We start from the raw sequence: 21,806 nt of genomic DNA, 5'->3' as shown, positions 1-21,806 counted from the left end.
AATAGCATTACATTTGAAGAAGTATAAAACTAGAAAAAAATGATAATCCAAATCCGCGTCTTGAGAGTGTCGTTGTAGCATGAAGAGTCTTCAAAACCTATCGAGTCGCCAAAGGGGATAACGAATAGATGGCACATCAGAGGAAGACACCACATCACTTGAAAATACAAGATAAGTATCAAGAGAAGATGGGTTGTCAAAAGAAGATGGCACATCAAGAGAAGAAGCATTGCTTAAAGAATCATGGCCCATGAAAACCGACAACGAAAGAAGCTCGGCGGAGAATGGGCTTAGATCAACAATGCAAAGAGAGGCCACAAATATCGTATACAGAGGACAATGACCAGAAAAAAGCTGACGGACATAGGTATGGTGGACTCACATGACATGAGAAAACACAAAATATCAACGGATTTGGTGGACGCGGAGGACAAAAAGAAAACTAGCAAAAGAGCACGCGACACCTAAAAAAAAGTGCATGAAGCGTAAGGCAACATCTAGCAGGCAGGAGCGAACGCAGTAGCAAAGCAGTAGCTAGCACAGCAGCCTGAACGCAGCAGCACGCACACGGACGGGCGGGAACAGAGCATCGGCGTTGACCCAGATGCGATCCAGCTAGCACGGAGCACGCAGACCAGAAACATGAGCAGCCACAAGCCGATTGGAGAAGCACATGCGGACGGCAGGAGACACACCAAACCTACAGTTGCATGCAGGAAGCAACACGCAGGGCTTGCACGTGGAGCAGAACGCTCCTGGAGAGGCTGACTTGGAGAGCAGCCAGCGGGAGCACCGGCAGGCGCGGGAGACCTGCACGTGATTCGGCAGTGCGACGTTGACTGGGGCGGCGGCGATCTTCAGGGCGATGGGATCTGGCGCGACGGCGTTGACCGAGTTGGCCCGATCCGAGGGTGCCGAAGCAGCCCGATCTGGACGCAGCATTTGACCGGGGCGGCTCAACCTCCCGATCTGGATAGGGCGCGTGAAGGGGGAGTGAAGGCAGCGCGAGCCGACCAGAGGAAGACGGCGGCATCGTGGGGGAGGCAATGTCCGGCCGAGAGGAAATTGGTGGCGATTGGATCGGCACGAGTTGCGCGTGCTAAAAAAATAACCTAAGCTCTAATACTTCCTAACAGGGGATACCGGCTTCAAGCTGTGGTACACGGGGACGGCTGCAAACAGAAATGGTGTAGGCATCTTGATCAACAAGAGCCTCAAGTATGGAGTGGTAGACATCAAGAGACGTGGGGACCGGATTATCCTGGTCAAGCTGGTAGTTGGGGACTTAGTTCTCAATATTATCAGCGTGTATGCCCCGCAAGTAGGCCACAATGAGAACACCAAGAGGGAGTTCTGGGAAGGCCTGGAGGACATGGTTAGGAGTGTACCGATTGTCGAGAAGCTCTTGATAGGAGGAGACCTCAATGGCCACGTGGGCACATCTAACACAGGTTTTGAAGGGGTGCATGGGGACTTTGGCTATGGCATCAGGAATCAAGAAGGAGAAGATGTCTTAAGCTTTGCTCTAGCCTACGACATGATTGTAGCTAACACACTCTTTAAAAAGAGAGAATCACATCTGGTGACTTTTAGTAGTGGCCAGCACTCTAGCCAGATTGATTTCATCCTCTCGAGAAGAGAAGATAGGCGTGCATGCCTAGATTGTAAGGTGATACCTGGAGAGAGTGTTGTCCCTCAGCATAAGCTGGTGGTTGCTGACTTCCGCTTTCGTATCCGTGTCCAGCAGGATAAGCGTGCCAAAGTCGCTAGAACAAAGTGGTGGAAGCTCAAGGGGGAGGTAGCTCAGGCGTTCAAGGAGAGGGTCATTAAGGAGGGCCCTTGGGAGGAAGGAGGGGATGCGGACAATGTGTGGATGAAGATGGTGACTTGCATAAGGTGGCCTCCGAGGAGTTTGGAGTGTCCACGGGAAGGAGAAGCGAAGCTAAGGATACCTGGTGGTGGAATGATGATGTCCAAAAGGCGATTAAGGAGAAGAAAGATTGTTTCATACGCCTATACCTAGATAGGAGTGCAGACAACATAGAGAAGTACAACATGGCGAAGAAGGCCGCAAAGCGAGCTATCAATGAAGCAAGGGGTCGGGCATATGAGGACCTCTACCAATGGCTAGGCACGAAGGAAGGCAAAAGAGACATATATAAGATGGCCAAGATCCACGAGAGGAAGACGAGGGATGTTGGCCAAGTCAAATGCATCAAGGACGGAGCAGACCAACTCCTAGTGAAGGACGAGGAGATTAAGCATAGATGGCAGGAGTACTTCGACAAGCTGTTCAATGGGGAGAATGAGAGTTCTACCATTGAACTGGACGACTCCTTTGAAGAGACCAGCATGCGTTTTGTGCGGCGAATCCAGGAGTCTGATGTCAAGGAGGCTTTAAAAAGGATGAAAGGAGGCAAGGCGATGGGCCCTGATTGTATCCCCATTGAGGTGTGGAAAGGACTCGAGGACATAGCGATAGTATGGCTAACCAAGCTTTTCAACCTCATTTTTCGGGCAAACAAGATGCCAAAAGAATGAAGACGGAGTATATTAGTACCAATCTTCAAGAACAAGGGGGATGTTCAGACTTGTACTAATTACCGTGGAATTAAGCTGATGAGCCATACAATGAAGCTATGGGAGAGAGTCATTGAGCACCGCTTAAGAAGAATGACAAGATTGAAAAAAAATCAATTTGCTTTCATGCCTGGGAGGTCGACAATGGAAGCCATTTTCTTGGTAGGACAACTTATGGAGAGATACAGGGAGCAAAAGAAGGACTTGCGTATGGTGTTCATTGACTTGGAGAAAGCCTATGATAAGATACCGCGGAATGTCATGTGGTGGGCCTTGGAGAAACATAAAGTCCCAGCAAAGTACATTACCCTCATCAAGGACATGTACAATAATGTTGTGACAAGTGTTCAAACAAGTGATGTTGACACTGATGACTTCCTGATTAAGATAGGACTGCATCAGGGGTCAGCTTTGAGCCCTTATCTTTTTGTCTTGGTGATGGATGAGGTCACAAGGGATATACAAGGAGATATCCCATGGTGTATGCTCTTTGCGGATGATGTGGTGCTAGTTGACGATAGTCGGACGGGGGTAAATAGGAAGTTTTATGGAGACAAACCTTGGAATTGAAAGGGTTTACGCTTAGTAGAACTAAAACCGAGTACATGATGGCGCGAGGAGGAGGTTAGCCTTGATGGGCATGTGGTGCCTCAGAAGGACACCTTTCGATATTTGGGGTCAATGCTGCAGAAGGATGGGGGTATTGATGAAGATGTGAACCATCGAATCAAAGCCAAATGGATGAAGTGGCGCCAAGCTTCTGGCATTCTCTGTGACAAGAGAGTGCCACAAAAGCTAAAAGGAAAGTTATACAGGATGGCGGTTCGACCTGCAATGTTGTATGGCACTGAGTGTTGGCCGACTAAAAGGCAACATGTTCAACAGTTAGGTATGGCGGAGATGCGTATATTGAGATGGATGTGTGGCCACACGAGGAAGGATTGAGTCTGGAATGATGATATACGATATAGAGTTGGGGTAGCACCAATTGAAGAGAAACTTGTTCAACATCGTCTGAGATGGTTTGGGCATATTCAGCGCAGGCCTACAGAAGCTCCAGTGCATAGCGGACGGCTAAAGCATGCAGAGAATGTCAAGAGAGGTCAGGGTAGACCGAATTTGACATGGGAGGAGTCCGTAAAGAGAGATCTAAAGGATTGGAGTATCACCAAAGAACTAGCTATGGACAAGGGTGCGTGGAAGCTTGCTATCCATGTGCCCGAACCATGAGTTGGTCGCGAGATCTTATGGGTTTCACCTCTAGCCTACCGCACCTTGTTTGGGACTAAAGGCTTTGTTGTTGTTGTTGTTGTACAGAATCTAGGCAGAATCTGCTCTCCTCTGCTGGCTCACAGGATCTAGGCGCAGCCCAAATGACAACTTGTGGTTTCCCCTTGTTTCCCCTTGCTTGTCTAATGGGAGTAGACAATCACATGGAAGAAGGAAAAAGATGAAGCTTATCTGAACGGCCAAACTAGTTTGTCGTATGCAAACCAAGATTACATCAATATAGCAACAAAGATTTTTCAGGAGGAACTGGACACAAACTAATAGGAGTGCAGTATGCTAAATGAGGAATGCACAGAATCATACCTTCAGCCTTCTGTATAATGCAGCAGAATTACTCCAGGTACCATCAAGCAAAACTAAGTTAAGAGGTTCATGTTGCACTCCCTATATTGCAGAAGTTAACTCATTACCATCTACTAATACATACCAACAGCCACAGAATACACGCTTAAAGACAAGAAATACACACTCCCTCCTGAAGGCCGGCATTCATGGTAAAATCATCAAATTTAAGATCATTGACAGACTTGGGGGTTGCACTCTTGTTTGGGTACAGAAATGAGACCTTCTCCTTTCCTGGGACAAACCAGAACGGAAATACAGTATTTAAATGTGAAGAACATGGATAATCATACACGTCCATATGGTTACAAAATTAATTACTGAAACAATTAAACAGGATATTTCCCCTAAAAAGTAATTAAATGAGATCCACAGAACAATTCATTCCTAGTAAAATGATCCAAGCATTGATACTTGCAATATGCATTTTTTGTGTGAAACATCAACTTCTGAAGTTCTGCCGTGATCAATCAATGCAACTGGAGCAAAGGATTCAGTTCAATAGCTATTAGTTTGCGACAATCATTGTTCGCTGGACACACCTTTTGAGAGAGACATACATCTATCATAATTTGGTAGAATACTCTATGTGCTTCACTTATATCTTTTGAGCTATGCAGTTGCTCTTGTGCTTCACTTATATTTGTTAGAGCGCGGTGGTGGTATATTCTATAGAAATGATTGCACTCTCATGCTTCACTTAAATCTTTTTGAGAGTCTTAAATAGGAAGTGGTAATGTGAACGGGTTATAAGACTAGTCGGAAAATGATAGGTATTCAAGATTGATATAATAAAAACTTTCATGTAGATCACTAAATATGAAACAAACAAAAAACCTAATGGAAACAGAAAAGGAACAGAAACAACACACGGAATTCGGTACAAACAATCCACTAATTGAATCACAAAACAAAAGGTAGCCTTGGATGTCATTTGTTCAATTTCAAGCTGTTAAGGATGTGGGATATAAAACAGCAAAAGGTAGAGCAGCTACTGTTTGCACTGATTACTGTAGCATCCATGTATGTAAGGATGGACCATCAACTAAACAAAGAACAAACAAGATTTCTAGTCTCTCCCCGTCATTTCAAATAGACCATAGAGCCTCCCTCCACAGCAGAGGAGAGCCCTGCTAGCAGGAAGAAGCGCCTGATCTCGGATCCATACCAAACAGTCCATACTACGCGTAAATCGAAGTAAACATAGCGAGTGAACCTATCAGAACAGACATGGTTAAGGTCTACAAGCTCTGGTCCCAAGCAAGAATCCACATGTTTCTTTATCTAAGGTGGGTTTGAGATTACCTGAACGCTGGAATGCATCCCACATAATATCTTCATGCTCTTGGATGCCAAAGAGGCACAACGACGCAGCTTGGATGCCAAACACTTGCCAGAGTAACTTCCCAGTGTTGTTTTGCCGCAAGAAGTCCTGAAAGAACAGAGATGCTTGCACAATCCAAAGCAAGGACATAACAGCAAATGAAGCATAAAATCTTTGGACAGACCTTTGGATGCATGTATAGCCAGAATCTTATCCCCCTCCACAAATTGCAAGGTGCGAGTTTTGAGCACATACAATCTTCCATTGGTAACCAGCACTGCAGTTTTGGAGGTAAGCACATCAGGCAAACTCTTGGAATTAAGATAGTGAACGAAAGGTAAATGTATGCAAGAACAAGCTTCAGTTCAGTAAACCATTGAACACGGGTTGCTGCATTGTGTATATATAACACTGAATTCTTTTACGGACTCGTACGCTACCTTCTGGCACAGGTACCCCCTGCTCCCGAGCAGACGGCACCCAATCTGCCGGGCGGAGTAGTACTGCAGCTTCTGGTCGGAGTCGGCGAGCGTCTCGTAGACGGCCCTGTGCTTCTTGTCCTCCACGTCCTTGAAATCGCCCTGCAGGTTGAGAGAAAAGTCGAGACGTGATTTCGCTAGCATTCCCGTCGATTCAACCCCTGCCATGTCGAGCACGGAGGCAGCCATGACCTCCGGATCCCGTAGGGGGGTTAAGAAAAAGGGCGTTGCCTTCAGCTTGGAGCCGACGCCGCCAAACCGCATCTTCTCGCCGGCCACGGACTCCATCTCGAGCAGCTGGCGGACGACGGAGGCCACCACGGTCGGGAGGGGCGAGGAGGTGCCCCATCGCTGCCACTCCTCCGAGCTCACCTCGCCGCCGCCTCCAGCGCCGGCGGCCCCGGGGAGAGCCTCCTCCTCCGCCTCTTCGCCGGCTGTCTCGGCGGAGAAGGCCATGAGGGAGCGCGTGGGGGCGGGGCAGGGGCGCGGGGGCGGAGGCGGAGGCGGGCCTGGCGAGTGGGGAAGGAGGGTGGGATGGTTGGGGCGGAGGAGCGGGAGACGGCGGTGGAAGGCGAGGGCACGGATGGAGGCGGGAGGAGCCAGCATTGCCGCTGCTGTTTTTTTTTTATTGCTCGTCGATACAGAGGAACACCAGTCCCAAGTTCGGAACACCGAAAATGGTACAGCAGCGTTTTAGATTTTTCATCTTTTTCTGATTATAAACTTAGTTTTGGCATTTCAAAGTCCAAATCTTGTCCATCCATACACAAATACCAACGCGTCTGATCTTCCAGATGATCATCATATCAAAACACGGCTATTGCTATTATAGAAATCAAATCGATCGGTAAGTGTTGGTCTTCAATGGATCTGCCTGAATGTAATCCTTTAAAAAAAAAATGGGCAGCTCCTAATTCATTCATTCAAGGTTGTTCACTACAGATAATGGCCTTCATCATATCAGGACACTCATTAAACCAACTAGAACCAGAATCTTGTTCTGCCGATTTGGCCAGAACATGAGCAACCTCATTACACATATGAACAACATGTCTAAAAGTACATGATGTAAACTTTGTAGCTCCATTCTTATTATCATAGACAATAACACCAGTCGGGATCTGTCCAAGCCTTGTTGTTGGACTTCCTTAATCACCGAGAGATAGTCTAAGGCCACCTGAAACATTTGGACCCCTGTGTTTTCGGCAAGGATAAGTGATTGGCGAACAACATAATATAAAATGGCATATAAAATATACAAAAGTGATAACATAATAGCATTTAATAATAAAAAATTATAGATATATTTGACACGTATCAAGACCATTTTTGAATTGATGTCCATGTCTCACACCTGTTGAAGCCTGCTAATCTATTGCTATTCAACAAGATAAAGTCAATATAAGCCTTAATTATTCCAGCAACACAAGTAGGATGAGAAAGTACCTCACAATTGCAACATGAGTTTCTATTCTCCCATATATGCCATACTGCCACCACAAAAATCATGGAATGGAACTCGTAAGCTTGAGTAATCCAGTCCATTAATCATTTGCCTAATATGAACAAGGTTTTTTAGCTTTAGTCTTTAGACAAATACCATAATCTTTCTTCAAGTCCTTTCATATTTCTTTCACATATTAGCGTTGGAATAAAGAATGTTCTACATTTTCTTCTCTATTATAGAGATCACAATCATACCTCCCGCACATCAAGTAGGTAACAAAATTTCTTCGTTCTCAAAGGATTAGCGTAGGTAAAATAGTGAAAAACAGCAAAAACCCTTCAAAAACCCTAAGAAATATCCATAAAAAATGTCGAATATTGAGCCATCAACGGTTCAGTCTACCTCGCAAGGTCGCAAAGCTCTTGAAATGTAATAGTGTTTAAATATCACAACAATTCCAGCTCACGATACTCATTGCTCCAGGCAGTGCTCCGCAAGAGAGCCTACCGCTATCGAGCCTGACATATATTTTCCTAGGGTTACCCGACTTGTTGTACCTTTATCCTTAGAAGCATTTTTTCTTGACTTTCCTGGGATTCCAGTTCAAGAATTCGTCCGACTAACCAGTTAACTTGCCGATTAATCCCTACTCATAGTCATTGAGTAGCCGATAAACTGATAAATCGGTCGATTATTTGATTAACCTGCTGATTAGTTTATTAATCCCCTACTCGCCAGTTTACCGAGCAGCTACCAGTTAATGACTTCCTCAACTATGCCTAGGGTCGCTCTTAGGAGGCGGACTAAGAGTGGCCCCCCATGCGGTATGATAACCAACTAATTGTTCCCTTCGAACACCCTACACGCAACACCACCTTTCCAGGAGGGGAGCCGAACCAGCATTACCATCAACCTGAGAGGTACACTTCTTGGTCGGATTCGAATCGTCCATGTCTACATAGTTGATGCACCGAGGATGGCCACAGTTCTCCTTCACCTCGCCATCTACTTCGTCCGGATCTTCAAAATCGTGCCCGTGAACAAATCTTTCATTAAAGACCACTCGGTTGCCTCAACCCCTTCTATTGCAACATCCTCCCGTGCACACAAACCATAACGCCCTGAGGTTTTTTAAAACCAAAGATGAACGGGGGTGAATGCCATCCCGGGCGTTCCTTGTATTCATGACCAAACATACCATACACCAATTGGACAGACGCTCATATTTTTGAAGGAAATATGCCCTAGAGGCAATAATAAAGTTATTATTTATATTTTCTTATATCATGATAAATGTTTATTATTCATGCTAGAATTGTATTAACCGGAAACTTAGTACATGTGTGAATACATAGACAAATAGAGTGTCCCTAGTATGCCTCTACTTGACTAGCTCGTCAATCAAAGATGGTTAAGTTTCCTGACCATAGATATGTGTTGTCATTTGATGAACGGGATCACATCATTAGAGAATGATGTGATGGACAAGACCCATCCGTTAGCTTAGCATAATGATCATTTAGTTTTGTTGCTATAGCTTTCTTCATAACTTATACATGTTCCTATGACTATGAGATTATGCAACTCCCGAATACCGGAGGAACACCTTGTGTGCTATCAAACGTCACAACGTAACTGGGTGATTATAAAGATGCTCTACAGGTGTCTCCGATGGTGTTTGTTGAGTTGGCATAGATCGAGATTAGGATTTGTCACTCCGTGTATCAGAGAGGTATCTCTGGGCCCTCTCGGTAATGCACATCACTATGAGCCTTGCAAGCAATGTGACTAATGAGTTAGTCATGGGATGATGCATTACGTAACGAGTAAAGAGACTTACCGGTAACGAGATTGAACTAGGTATGTGTTGGGGAACGTAGCAGAAATTCAAAATTTTCTACGCATCACCAAGATCAATCTATGGATTAACTAGCAACGAGAGAGATGGGAGTGCATCTTCATACCCTTGAAGATCGCGATGCGGAAGGGTTGCAAGAACGCGGATGAAGGAGTCGTACTCGTAGCAATTCAGATCGCGGTTGATTCCGATCTAAGCGTCGAACCACGGCGCCTCCGCGTTCAACACACGTGCAGCCCGGTGACGTCTCCCACGCCTTGATCCAGCAAGGAGAGAGGGAGAGGTTGGGGAAGACTCCGTCCAGCAGCAGCACAACGGCGTGGTGGTGGTGGAGGAGCGTGGTACTCCAGCAGGGCTTCGCCAAGCACCGCAAGAGACGAGGAGGGAGAGGGGTAGGGCTGCGCCATGAGGGAGATGTTCTCGTGTCTATGGCAGCCCCAAACCCCCACTATATATAGGGGAAAGGGAGGGGCTGCGCCCCCACCTAGGTTTCCACCTCTAGGGGTGGCGGCCAGCCCTAGATGGGACTTGGAGGGGTGGCCAAGGGGGGAGAGAGGGGGGCGCACCACTAGGTGGGCCTTAGGCCCATCTGAGCCTAGGGTTTCCCCTTTTCCCTTCTCTCTTCGCCTTGGGCCCTGGTGGGGGGCGCACCAGCTCACCTGGGGCTGGTCCCCTCCCACACTTGGGCCACGCAGCCCTCTGGGGCCGGTGGCCCCACCTGGTGGACCCCCGGGACCCTCCCGGTGGTCCCGGTACGTTACCGATAGCACCCGAAACTTTTCCGGTGACCAAAACAGGACTTCCCATATATAAATCTTTACCTCCGGACCATTCCGGAACTCCTTGTGACGTCCGGGATCTCATCCGGGACTCCGAACAACATTCGGTAACCATGTATATCTATTCCCTATAACCCTAGCGTCATCGAACCTTAAGTGTGTAGACCCTACGGGTTCGGGAACCATGCAGACATGATCGAGACGTTCTCCGGTCAATAACCAACAGCGGGATCTGGATACCCATGTTGGCTCCCACATGTTCCACGATGATCTCATCGGATGAAACACGATGTCAAGGATTCAATCAATCCCGTATACAATTCCCTTTGTCTACCGGTATAGTACTTGCCCGAGATTCGATCGTCGGTATCCCGATACCTTGTTCAATCTCGTTACCGGCAAGTCTCTTTACTCGTTCCGTAACACATCATCCCGTGATCAACTCCTTGGTCACATTGTGCACATTATGATGATGTCCTACCGAGTGGGCCCAGAGATACCTCTCCGTTTACACGAAGTGACAAATCCCAGTCTCGATTCGTGCCAACCCAATAGACACTTTCGGAGATACCTGTAGTGCACCTTTATAGCCACCCAGTTACGTTGTGACGTTTGGTACACCCAAAGCATTCCTACGGTATCCGGGAGTTGCACAATCTCATGGTCTAAGGAAATGATACTTGACATTAGAAAAGCTCTTAGCAAACGAACTACACGATCTTGTGCTAGGCTTAGGATTGGGTCTTGTCCATCACATAATTCTCCTAATGATGTGATCCCGTTATCAACGACATCCAATGTCCATGGTCAGGAAACCGTAACCATCTATTGATCAACGAGCTAGTCAACTAGAGGCTTACTAGGGACATGGTGTTGTCTATGTATCCACACATGTATCTGAGTTTCCTATCAACAATTTTAGCATGGATAATAAACGATTATCATGAACAAGGAAATATAATAATAACCAATTTATTATTGCCTCTAGGGCATATTTCTAACAGTCTCCCACTTGCACTAGAGTCAATAATCTAGTTCACATCGTCATGTGATTAATAGCCAAGAGTTTACTAGAGTCAATAATCTAGTTCACATCACCATGTGAATGTAATGAATCCAACACCCATGGGGTTTGTTCATATCTCGCTTGTGAGAGAGGTTATTAGTCAACGGGTCTGAACCTTTCAGATCCGTGTGTGCTTTACGAATATCTATGTCATCTTGTAGATGCAGCTACCACGCGCTACTTGGAGCTATTTCAAATAACTGCTCTACTATACGAATCCAGTTTACTACTCAGAGTCATCCGGATTAGTGTCAAAGTTTGCATCGACGTAACCCTTTACGACGAACTCCTTTTCACCTCCATAATCGAGAAAATTCCTTAGTCCACTAGATACTAAGGATAAGTTCGACCGCTGTCATGTGATCCATTCCCGGATCACTATTGTACCCCTTGACTAACTCATGGCAAGGCACACTTCATGTGCGGTACACAGCATAGCATACTGTAGAGCCTATGTCTAAAGCATAGGGGACGACCTTTGTCCTTTCTCTCTCTTCTGCTGTGGTCAAGTCTTGAGTCTTACTCAATACTCACACCTTGTAACACAGCCAGGAACTCCTTCTTTGCTGATCTATTTTGAACTCCTTCAAAAACTTGTCACGGTATGTATTCATTTGAAAGTACTATTAAGCGTTTTTTGATCTATCCTTATAGATCTTGATGCTCAATGTTCAAGTAGCTTAATCCAGGTTTTCCATTAAAAAACCCTTTTCAAATAACCCTGTATGCTTTCCAGAAATTCTACATCATCTCTGATCAACAATATGTCAACAACATATACTCATCAGAAATTCTATAGTGCTCCCACTCACTTCTTTGGAAATACAAGTTTCTCATAAACTTTGTATAAACCCAAAATCTTTGATCATCTCATCAAAGCGTACATTCCAACTCCGAGATGCTTACTCCAGTCCTTAGAAGGATTGCTGGAGCTTTGCATACTTGTTAGCATCTTTCAGGATTGACAAAAACCTTCTGGTTGTATCACATACAACCTTTCCTCAAGAAAATCGTCGAGGAAACAATGTTTTGATATCCTATCTGCAAGATTTCATAAATAATGCAGTAACTGCTAATACAATTCCAACAGACTCTTAGCATCGCTACGAGTGAGAAAGTCTCATCGTAGTCAACTCCTTGAACTTGTCGGAAAACATCTTAACGACAAGCCGAGCTTTCTTAATGGTGACACTTACCATCATTGTCTGTCTTCCTTTTAAAATCCATCTGCACCCAACAGCCTTACGACCATCAAGTATTTCTTCCAAAGTCTATACTTTGCTTTTATACATGGATCCTCTCTCGGATTTCATGGCCTCGAGCCATTCGTCGGAATCCGGGCCCACCATCGCTTCTCCATAGCTCGTAGGTTCATTGTTGTCTAGCAACATGACTTCCAAGACAGGATTACGTACCACTCTGAAGTAGTACGCATCCTTATCGACCTACGAGGTTTGGTAGTGACTTGATCCGAAGTTTCATGATCACTATCATAAGCTTCCACTTCAATTGGTGTAGGTGCCACAGGAACAACTTCCTGTGCCCTGCTACACACTAGTTGAAGTTATGGTTCAATAACCTCATCAAGTCTCCACCATCCTCCCACTCAATTCTTTCGAGAGAAACTTTTTCTCGAGAAAGGACATGTTTACTTCCAGATCTGAAACAGGAGGTATACCCAACTGTTTTGGGTATTCTATGAAGATGCATTTATCCGCTTTGGGTTCGAGCTTATCAGCCTGAAACTTTTTCACATAAGCATTGCAGCCCCAAACTTTTAAGAAACGACAACTTAGGTTTCTGTAAACGGTGTCGTCTCAACGGAATTGCGTGGTGCCCTATTTAAAGTGAATGCGGTTGTCTCTAATGCCTAACCCATAAACGATAGTGGTAAAGAGACATCATGGTATGCACCATATCCAATAGGGTGCAGTTATGATGTTCGGACACACCATCACATTGTGGTGTTCCAGGCGGTATTAATTGTGAAACACTTTCCACAATGTCTTAATTGTGTGCCAAACTCGTAACTCAGATATCTCTATGATCATATCATAGACATTTTATCCTCTTGTCACGACGATCTTCAACCTCACTCTGAAATTACTTGAACCTTTCAATAATTCAGACTTGTGTTTCATCAAGTAAATATTCTCAGCATCTACTCAAATCATCTGTGAAGTAAGAACATATCGATATCCACTGCGTGCCTCAGCACTCATTGGACTGCACACATCAAATGTATTACTTCCAACAAGTTGCTCTCTTGTTCCATCTTACTGAAAACGAGGCCTTTCAGTCATCTTGCCCATGTGGTATGATTTGCATGTCTCAAGTGATTCAAAATCAAGTGAGTCCAAACGATCCATCTGCATGGAGTTTCTTCATGCATATATACCAATAGACATGGTTCACATGTCTCAATCTTTTCAAAAACGAGTGAGTCCAAAGATCCATCTACATGGAGCTTCTTCATGCGTTCTATACCAATATGACTCAAATGGCAGTGCCACAAGTATGTGGTACTATCATTACTATTTTATATCTTTTGGCACGAACATGTGTATCACTGCGATCGAGATTCATTTTAGGTGCAAGACCATTGAAGGTATTATTCAAATAAACATAGTAACCATTATTATCCTTAAATGAATAACCGTATTGCGATAAACATAATCCAATCATGTTTATGCTCAACGCAAACACCAAACAACAATTATTTTGGTTTAACACCAATCTCGATGGTAGAGGGAGCATGCGATGCTTGATCACATCAACCTTGGAAACACTTCCAACACATATCGTCATCTCACCTTTAGCTAGTCTCCGTTTATTCCGCAGCTTTTATTTCGAGTTACTAACACTTAGCAACCGAACCGGTATCTAATACCCTGGTGCTGCTAGGAGTACTAGTAAAGTACACATTCATATAATGTACATCCAATATACTTCTGTCGACCTTGCCTGCCTTCTCATCTACCAAGTATCTAGGGTAGTTCTGCTTCAGTGACCGTTCCCCTCATTACAGAAGCACTTAGTCTCGGGTTTGGGTTCAACCTTGGGATTCTTCACTAGAGCAGCAAATGATTTGCTGTTTCATGAAGTATCCCTTTTGCCCTTGCCCTTCTAGAAACTAGTGGTTTTACTAACCATCAACAATTGATGCTCCTTCTTGATTTCTACTTTCGCGGTGTCAAACATCGCGAGTTGCTCAAGGATCATCATGTCTATCCCTGATATGTTATAGTTCATCACGAAGCTCTAATAGCTTGGTGGCAGTGACTATGGAGAACCATCACTATCTCATCTGGAAGATTAACTCCCACTCGATTCAAGTGATTGTAGTACTCAGACAATCTGAGCACATGCTCAACGATTGAGCTTTTCTCCCTTAGTTTGCAGGCTTAAGAAACTTGTCAGAGGTCTCATACCTCTTGACATGGGCATTAGTCTGAAATCCCAATTTCAGTCTTTGGAACATCTCATATGTTCTGCGGCGTTTCAAAACTGTCTTGTCACCACAATTTTAAACCGTTAGCATCACACACTGAACTATCATGTAGTCATCAAAACATGTATGTCAGATGTTTCGTAACATCTACAGACGACGCTCGAGGTTCAGCACACCGAGCGGTGCATTAAGGACATAAGCCTTCTGTGCAGCAATGAGGACAATCCTCAGTTTACGGACCCAGTCCGCATAATTGCTACTATCAACTTTCAACTAAATTTTCTCTAGGAACATATCTTAAACAGTAGAACTAAAGCGTAAGCTATGACATAATTTGCAAAGACCTTTTGACTATGTTCATGATAATTAAGTTCATCTGATTATTTAATGAACTCCCACTCAGATAGACATCCCTCTAGTCACCTAAGTGATACATGATCCGAGTCAAACTAGGCCGTGTCCGATCATCACGTGAGACGGACTAGTCATCATCGGTGAACATCTCCATGTTGATCGCATCTACTATACGACTCATGTTCGACCTTTCGATCTCTTGTGTTCCGAGGCCATGTCTGTACATGCTAGGCTCGTCAACACCCGTTGTATGCGAACGTTAGAATCTATCACACCCGATCATCACGTGGTGCTTCGAAACAACGAACCTTCGCAACGGTGCACAGTTAGGGGGAACACGTCTCTTGAAATTTTAGTGAGGGATCATCTTATTTATGCTACCGTCGTTCTAAGCAAATAAGATGTAAACATGACAAACATCACATGCAAATCATAAAGTGACATGATATGGCCAATATCATCTTGCGCCTTTTGATCTCCATCTTCGAGGCGCGGCATGATCACCTTCGTCACCGGCATGACACCATGATCTCCATCATCATGATCTCCATCATCGTGTCTTCATGAAGTTGTCTCGCCAACTATTACTTCTACTACTATGGCTAAAGGTTAGCAATAAAGTAAAGTAATTACATGGCGTTTTTCATTGACACGCAGGTCATACAATAAATTAAGACAACTCCTATGGCTCCTGCCGGTTGTCATACTCATCGACATGCAAGTCGTGATTCCTATTACAAGAACATGATCAATCTCATACATCACATATATCATTCATCACATCCTTTTGGCCATATCACATCACATAGCATACCCTGCAAAAACAAGTTAGACGTCCTCTAATTATTGTTGCATGTTTTACGTGGCTGCTATGGGTTTCTAGCAAGAACGTTTCTTACCTACGCAAAAACCACAACGTGATATGCCAATTTCTATTTACCCTTCATAAGGACCCTTTTCATCGAATCCGATCCGACTAAAGTGGGAGAGACAGACACCCGCTAGCCACCTTATGCAACTAGTGCATGTCAGTCGGTGGAACCTGTCTCACGTAAGTGTACGTGTAAGGTCGGTCCGGGCCGCTTCATCCCACGATGCCGCCGAATCAAGATAAGACTAGTAACGGCAAGTAAATTGACAAAATCGACGCCCACAACTACTTTGTGTTCTACTCGTGCATAGAAACTACGCATAGACCTAGCTCATGATGCCACTGTTGGGGAATGTAGCAGAAATTCAAAATTATCTACGCATCACCAAGATCAACCTATGGATTAACTAGCAACGACAGAGAGGGGAGTGCATCTTCATACCCTTGAAGATCGTGATGCGGAAGCGTTGCAAGAACGCGGATGAAGGAGTCGTACTCGTAGCGATTCAGATCGCGGTTGATTCCGATCTAAGCGCCGAACCACGGCGCCTCCGCGTTCAACACACGTGCAACCCGGTGACGTCTCCCACGCCTTGATTCAGCAAGGAGAGAGGGAGAGGTTGGGGAAGACTCCGTCCAGCAGCAGCACAACGGCGTGGTGGTGGTGGAGGAGCGTGGCACTCCAGCAGGGCTTCGCCAAGCACCGCAAGAGACGAGGAGGGAGAGGGGTAGGGCTGCGCCATGAGGGAGATGTTCTCGTGTCTATGGCAGCCCCAAACCCCCACTATATATAGGGGAAAGGGAGGGGCTGCGCCCCCACCTAGGTTTCCACCTCTAGGGGTGGCGGCCAGCCCTAGATGGGACTTGGAGGGGCGGCCAAGGGGGGAGAGAGGGGGGCGCACCACTAGGTGGGCCTTAGGCCCATCTGAGCCTAGGGTTTCCCCTTTTCCCTTCTCTCTTCGCCTTGGGCCCTGGTGGGGGGGCGCACCAGCTCACCTGGGGCTGGTCCCCTCCCACACTTGGCCCACGCAGCCCTCTGGGGCCGGTGGCCCCACCTGGTGGACCCCCGGGACCCTCCCGGTGGTCCCGGTACGTTACCGATAGCACCCGAAACTTTTCCGGTGACCAAAACAGGACTTCCCATATATAAATCTTTACCTCCGGACCATTCCGGAACTCCTCGTGACGTCCGGGATCTCATCTGGGACTCCGAACAACATTCGTTAACCACATATATCTATTCCCTATAACCCTAGCGTCATCGAACCTTAAGTGTGTAGACCCTACGGGTTCGGGAACCATGCAGACATGACCGAGACGTTCTCCGGTCAATAACCAACAGCGGGATCTAGATACCCATGTTGGCTCCCACATGTTCCACGATGATCTCATCGGATGAACCACGTTGTCAAGGATTCAATCAATCCCGTATACAATTCCCTTTGTCTACCGGTATAGTACTTGCCCGAGATTCGATCGTCGGTATCCCGATACCTTGTTCAATCTCGTTACCGGCAAGTCTCTTTACTCGTTCCATAACACGTCATCCCGTGATCAACTCCTTGGTCACATTGTGCACATTATGATGATGTCCTACTGAGTGGGCCCAGAGATACCTCTCCGTTTACACGGAGTGACAAATCCCAGTCTCGATTCGTGCCAACCCAACAGACACTTTCGGAGATACCTGTAGTGCACCTTTATAGCCACCCAGTTACGTTGTGACGTTTGGTACACCCAAAGCATTCCTACGGTATCCGGGAGTTGCACAATCTCATGGTCTAAGGAAATGATACTTGACATTAGAAAAGCTCTTAGCAAACGAACTACACGATCTTGTGCTAGGCTTAGGATTGAGTCTTGTCCATCACATCATTCTCCTAATGATGTGATCCCGTTATCAACGACATCCAATGTCCATGGTCAGGAAACCGTAACCATCTATTGATCAACGAGCTAGTCAACTAGAGGCTTACTAGGGACATGGTGTTGTCTATGTATCCACACATGTATCTGAGTTTCCTATCAATACAATTTTAGCATGGATAATAAACGATTATCATGAACAAGGAAATATAATAATAACCAATTTATTATTGCCTCTAGGGCATATTTCTAACAGTATGATGATACCGACAATCGAATCTCGGGCAAGTAACATACCGATGACAAAGGGAACAACGTATGTTGTTATGCGGTTTGACCGATAAAGATCTTCGTAGAATATGTAGGAACCAATATAAGCATCCAGGTTCCGCTATTGGTTATTGACCGGAGATGTGTCTCGGTTATGTCTACATAGTTCTCGAACCCGTAGGGTCCGCACGCTTAACGTTCGATGATGATTTGTATTATGAGTTATGTGATTTGATGAACCGAAGTTTGTTCGGAGCCCCGGATGAGATCACGGACATGACGAGGAGTCTCGAAATGGTCGAGAGGTAAAGATTCATATATTGGAAGGTTACATTATGTGACGCCCCTGATTCAATTGTACACAAATCATACACGTAAATGTGTACGATCAAGATTAGGGACTCATGGGAAGATATCACAACACAACTCTAGACACAAATTAAAATAATACAAGCTTTATATTACAAGCCAGGGGCCTCGAGGGCTCGAATACATCAGCTCGAAAACACAAGAGTAAGCAGAAGCAACAATATCTGAGTACAGACATAAGTTAGACAAGTTTGCCTTAAGAAGGCTAGCACAAAAGCAACACGATCGAATAGGCAAGGCTTCCTGCCTGGGACCTCCTAACTACTCCTGGTCTTCGGCGGCCTCCATGTAGTAGTAGGCATCGACGGTGGTATCTGGCTCCTGGGCTCCGACATCTGGTTGCATCAATCGGAAAGATGAAGAAAGGGGGAAAAGGGGGAGCAAAGCAACCGTGAGTACTCATCCAAAGTACTCGCAAGCAAGGATCTACACTACATATGCATCGATATCAATGAAATGGGTTGTATCTGTGGACTGGACTGCAGAATGCCAGAAGAGAAGGGGAAAGCCTAGCCTATCGAAGACTAGCATCTTCAAGCAGCTCCAAGCATCTTGCAGCATTCAGAGGAGTACAGAATAGCATAAATTAAAGTAGTAGTAGTGTTATCAACCTCGGCCAGAGATCCTTTCTCGACTCCCTGCGAGAAAGCAATCCCAGAGCCATACTATCCAGTTATCACCTCAAGTATCCAGTTCTATTTGTATCGATCGGGATACAACTCCAAGTGTCTGTTACCATAGGACAGGCTATCGATAGATGTTTTCTTCCCTGCAGGGGTGCACCAACTTACCCACCACGCTCGATTAACTCCGGCCGGACACACTTTCCAGGGTCATGCCCGGCCTCGGCCAAACAATACGCCGCAACCCGACCTAGGCTAAATAGAGAGGTCAGCACGCCGGACTAAACCTATGCCCCCAGGGGTCTTGGGCCATCGGCCCGGGAACTCCTGCACATTGCGTACGCGGCCGGTGAGCAGATCTAGCTACCTCCTTAAAAAGGCAGGTGCTTACCAGCCCAACCCGGCGCGCCCCGCTAAGTCGCATGACGTCTATTAAGCTTCGGATGATGCATACGATGCAGAACGCCCATACTATGCCCACGTGATGGTTAGTGATATCAGGCCAGAGGCCCCTCGGATCAAATATCCAAATCGTAGTGGATTAGGAGCACGCGGTAACGAGCAGAGACTCGCGATCGATGTGACCCCGTCACCCCGTCTCGAGGACTTGCGGCAAGGGCTAAGAATGCCCGGCCACGCCTCGTAATTATCTCGCGGGCACCTTCCAGGTCAACCCGACTCCACATCACTCGCAATTAAGCTCGCGCGGGTACTCCTCAGGGCCGACCCGTCTTTAGTAACATGGTTCAGTGTAAGTCATAATAACCATAGTAATTGTGTGTCTAACACCAAGGGGAAACCTGAGGAACCACCCTCGGTGGATTCCACTCGATGTAATCATCAAGGTGAACGTAAGAGGAACCACCCTCGAGGTTCACACTTGAGGGGTTGCACATCAGAGTCGTATCGGAAGTGGTTAAGGAGGAAATCACCCTTGATGACCATGTTCGAATAGCTACACTACAATGATCTCATCAGGAGTGATGTATGAGGTTCCACCCTCGGCACTCAATGGTAACTCTGTAGAGTCGAGCAACAAAAGGGGCGTGATGTGATGTGAGGTGTTGGGCTCTGGTCGTCGATCACGTTGATCGAGTCGTCGATGATGAAGCAGGGGCAACAAGGACCAGGTGGGGGTCACTGATGGATCACTAACCAACCTATACTAAGCAGTTTAGGATAAGCAGGTAGGTAACAATAAGCAGGTTACAAAAGCAGGCTATGCATCAGAATAGGAGCAATCAATTACAGTAGCAAAATCTATGCAAGCATGAGAGAATGGAATGGGCGATACCGGGATGATCAAAGGGGGGCTTGCCTGGAAGCTCCGCTGAAAGGGAAGAAGGGTCGTCGTCGACGTAGTCGAACACAGGGGCATCAGCAGCGGTCTCGGGGTCTACCGTAGAGAAGAGGGGGGAAGAAACAGTAAATATAGAGCAAACAGATACATTACTAAGCATGACATGACGAAACGCGGAACTAGGGTCGACCTATCGTAGTACTACACGTTGCAGACGGAGGGGAAAATCATCCGAGGATGAATTCCCGACGTTAGTCGGATTCCGGACATATGGAAGAGAGGGGACGGTTCCATGTTCAGCATGCTAGGGTCATGTGACAGATTAACGGGTCACGTATTCGGATTCGTTAGATTTTTCTGAGCAACTTTCATGTAGAAAACATTTTCATCGGAGTTACGGATTATTTTCTATTAATTTTCAAAGTTTTAAACATTTTTCTGGAATTAATTAAATTAACAAAAGGAATTACTACGTCAGCATGACATCATTGTGACTTCAACAGTCAACAGGACGGCTGACCAGGTCAAACTAACCAGTGGGTCCCACTTGTCATAGACAATGGACTAACAGAAGTTTAAACTAACTAAAATGAGGTTAATTAACAGCTAGGCCCCACATGTCAATGGAAGATTAGATTACTAATTACTTTTAATTATAAAAACATTTTAATTAGCTTAATTATGCGGTGGGGCCTGCATGTCAGTGGTACTGGGCTGCCCAGTCAGCACGTTGACTAGGTCAACCCGGTCAACTAGGGCCCGTGGGACCCGCTGGCAGCGACCCAGGGGTGGCCCCAGGTGTGCCACGTTGGCAGTGGCCGGCGGCTGAACGCCGGCGAGAGAAAACACGGCGGAGGCACTCGGGACCTCGCCGGAATCCACGTACAGGGGCCATTTGGCCCGCGCGTTGGCGCATTCGAACGAGTAAGCAACGCCGCATCCAACGTGGGTGGCCACGCGAGCTGGGATGGCCCGAGCCGTCGCCGGCGACAGGGACGGCGGAGACCCGAAGCACGGCGAAATCGCGCGCGATGAAGCGAAGGCCAAAACTGGCGGCGCGCTACTCCTACGGCGTCTTCTCGAGGTCGTAAACACGGAAAGGGACTCGGCGGCCATGTCAGTGGCTCACGTGACGGCGAAGAGCTCATCGGCGGAGCTGGGCTCGGCCATGGCGGAACCTGCCGCCCCGAGCTCGTAGAGGAGCAAAAAGGAGGGGAGGAGAGACGGAGCTCACCGCAGCGGCTCAAGGTGGCCGATGGAAGGATTAGTAGCAACAGAGGGCGGCGCCGGAGATGAAGAAGAACAACGGCAGCCGGAGATGGGGACGAAGGGGATCCGGTGCTGCAGCGCCTCCGAGCTCGAGCTGAGGCCACCGGTCGAAGGAGTCGACCCCGGCGGAGCTCACCGACAGGGTCAGCGGGCGCGGGGCCGCGGGTAATGACGGAGGACGGCGGCGACCGCGCTCGGGCGTCGATGGGGAGCGAGGGGGAGAGGGAGAGGCGGAAAGGACGAGGGGAAGTGAGCGGGCGAGTGGGGT

General features: G+C 46.6%; 1 protein-coding gene across 2 annotated transcripts in view; it reads right to left on the bottom strand.

Moving 5' to 3' along the window:
* LOC123167139 (uncharacterized) overlaps window positions 1-6,661 on the bottom strand; it is an 8,637-nt gene extending 1,976 nt beyond the window's left edge. The window contains exons 1-6 of one of the 2 annotated variants that reach the window (XM_044584970.1): window positions 6,208-6,661; window positions 5,977-6,117; window positions 5,721-5,813; window positions 5,518-5,644; window positions 4,340-4,446; window positions 4,174-4,254 (exon numbers count right to left, since the gene is read on the bottom strand). In XM_044584970.1, the coding sequence (XP_044440905.1) occupies window positions 4,174-4,254; window positions 4,340-4,446; window positions 5,518-5,644; window positions 5,721-5,813; window positions 5,977-6,117; window positions 6,208-6,621 (963 nt within the window). In that variant the 5' untranslated portion in view covers window positions 6,622-6,661. The remainder of the gene's footprint in view (window positions 1-4,173; window positions 4,255-4,339; window positions 4,447-5,517; window positions 5,645-5,720; window positions 5,814-5,976; window positions 6,118-6,207) is intronic. The other variant, XM_044584971.1, reaches the window with a different exon arrangement.
* Between the last annotated feature and the right edge of the window lie 15,145 nt (window positions 6,662-21,806).

This window comes from Triticum aestivum, chromosome 7D, assembly GCF_018294505.1.
Source record: "Triticum aestivum cultivar Chinese Spring chromosome 7D, IWGSC CS RefSeq v2.1, whole genome shotgun sequence".
NCBI classification, from domain to species: domain Eukaryota; kingdom Viridiplantae; phylum Streptophyta; class Magnoliopsida; order Poales; family Poaceae; genus Triticum; species Triticum aestivum.
The sequence above is the reverse complement of the archived record's forward strand: the minus strand, read 5'-3'. Positions and strand labels throughout refer to the sequence as shown.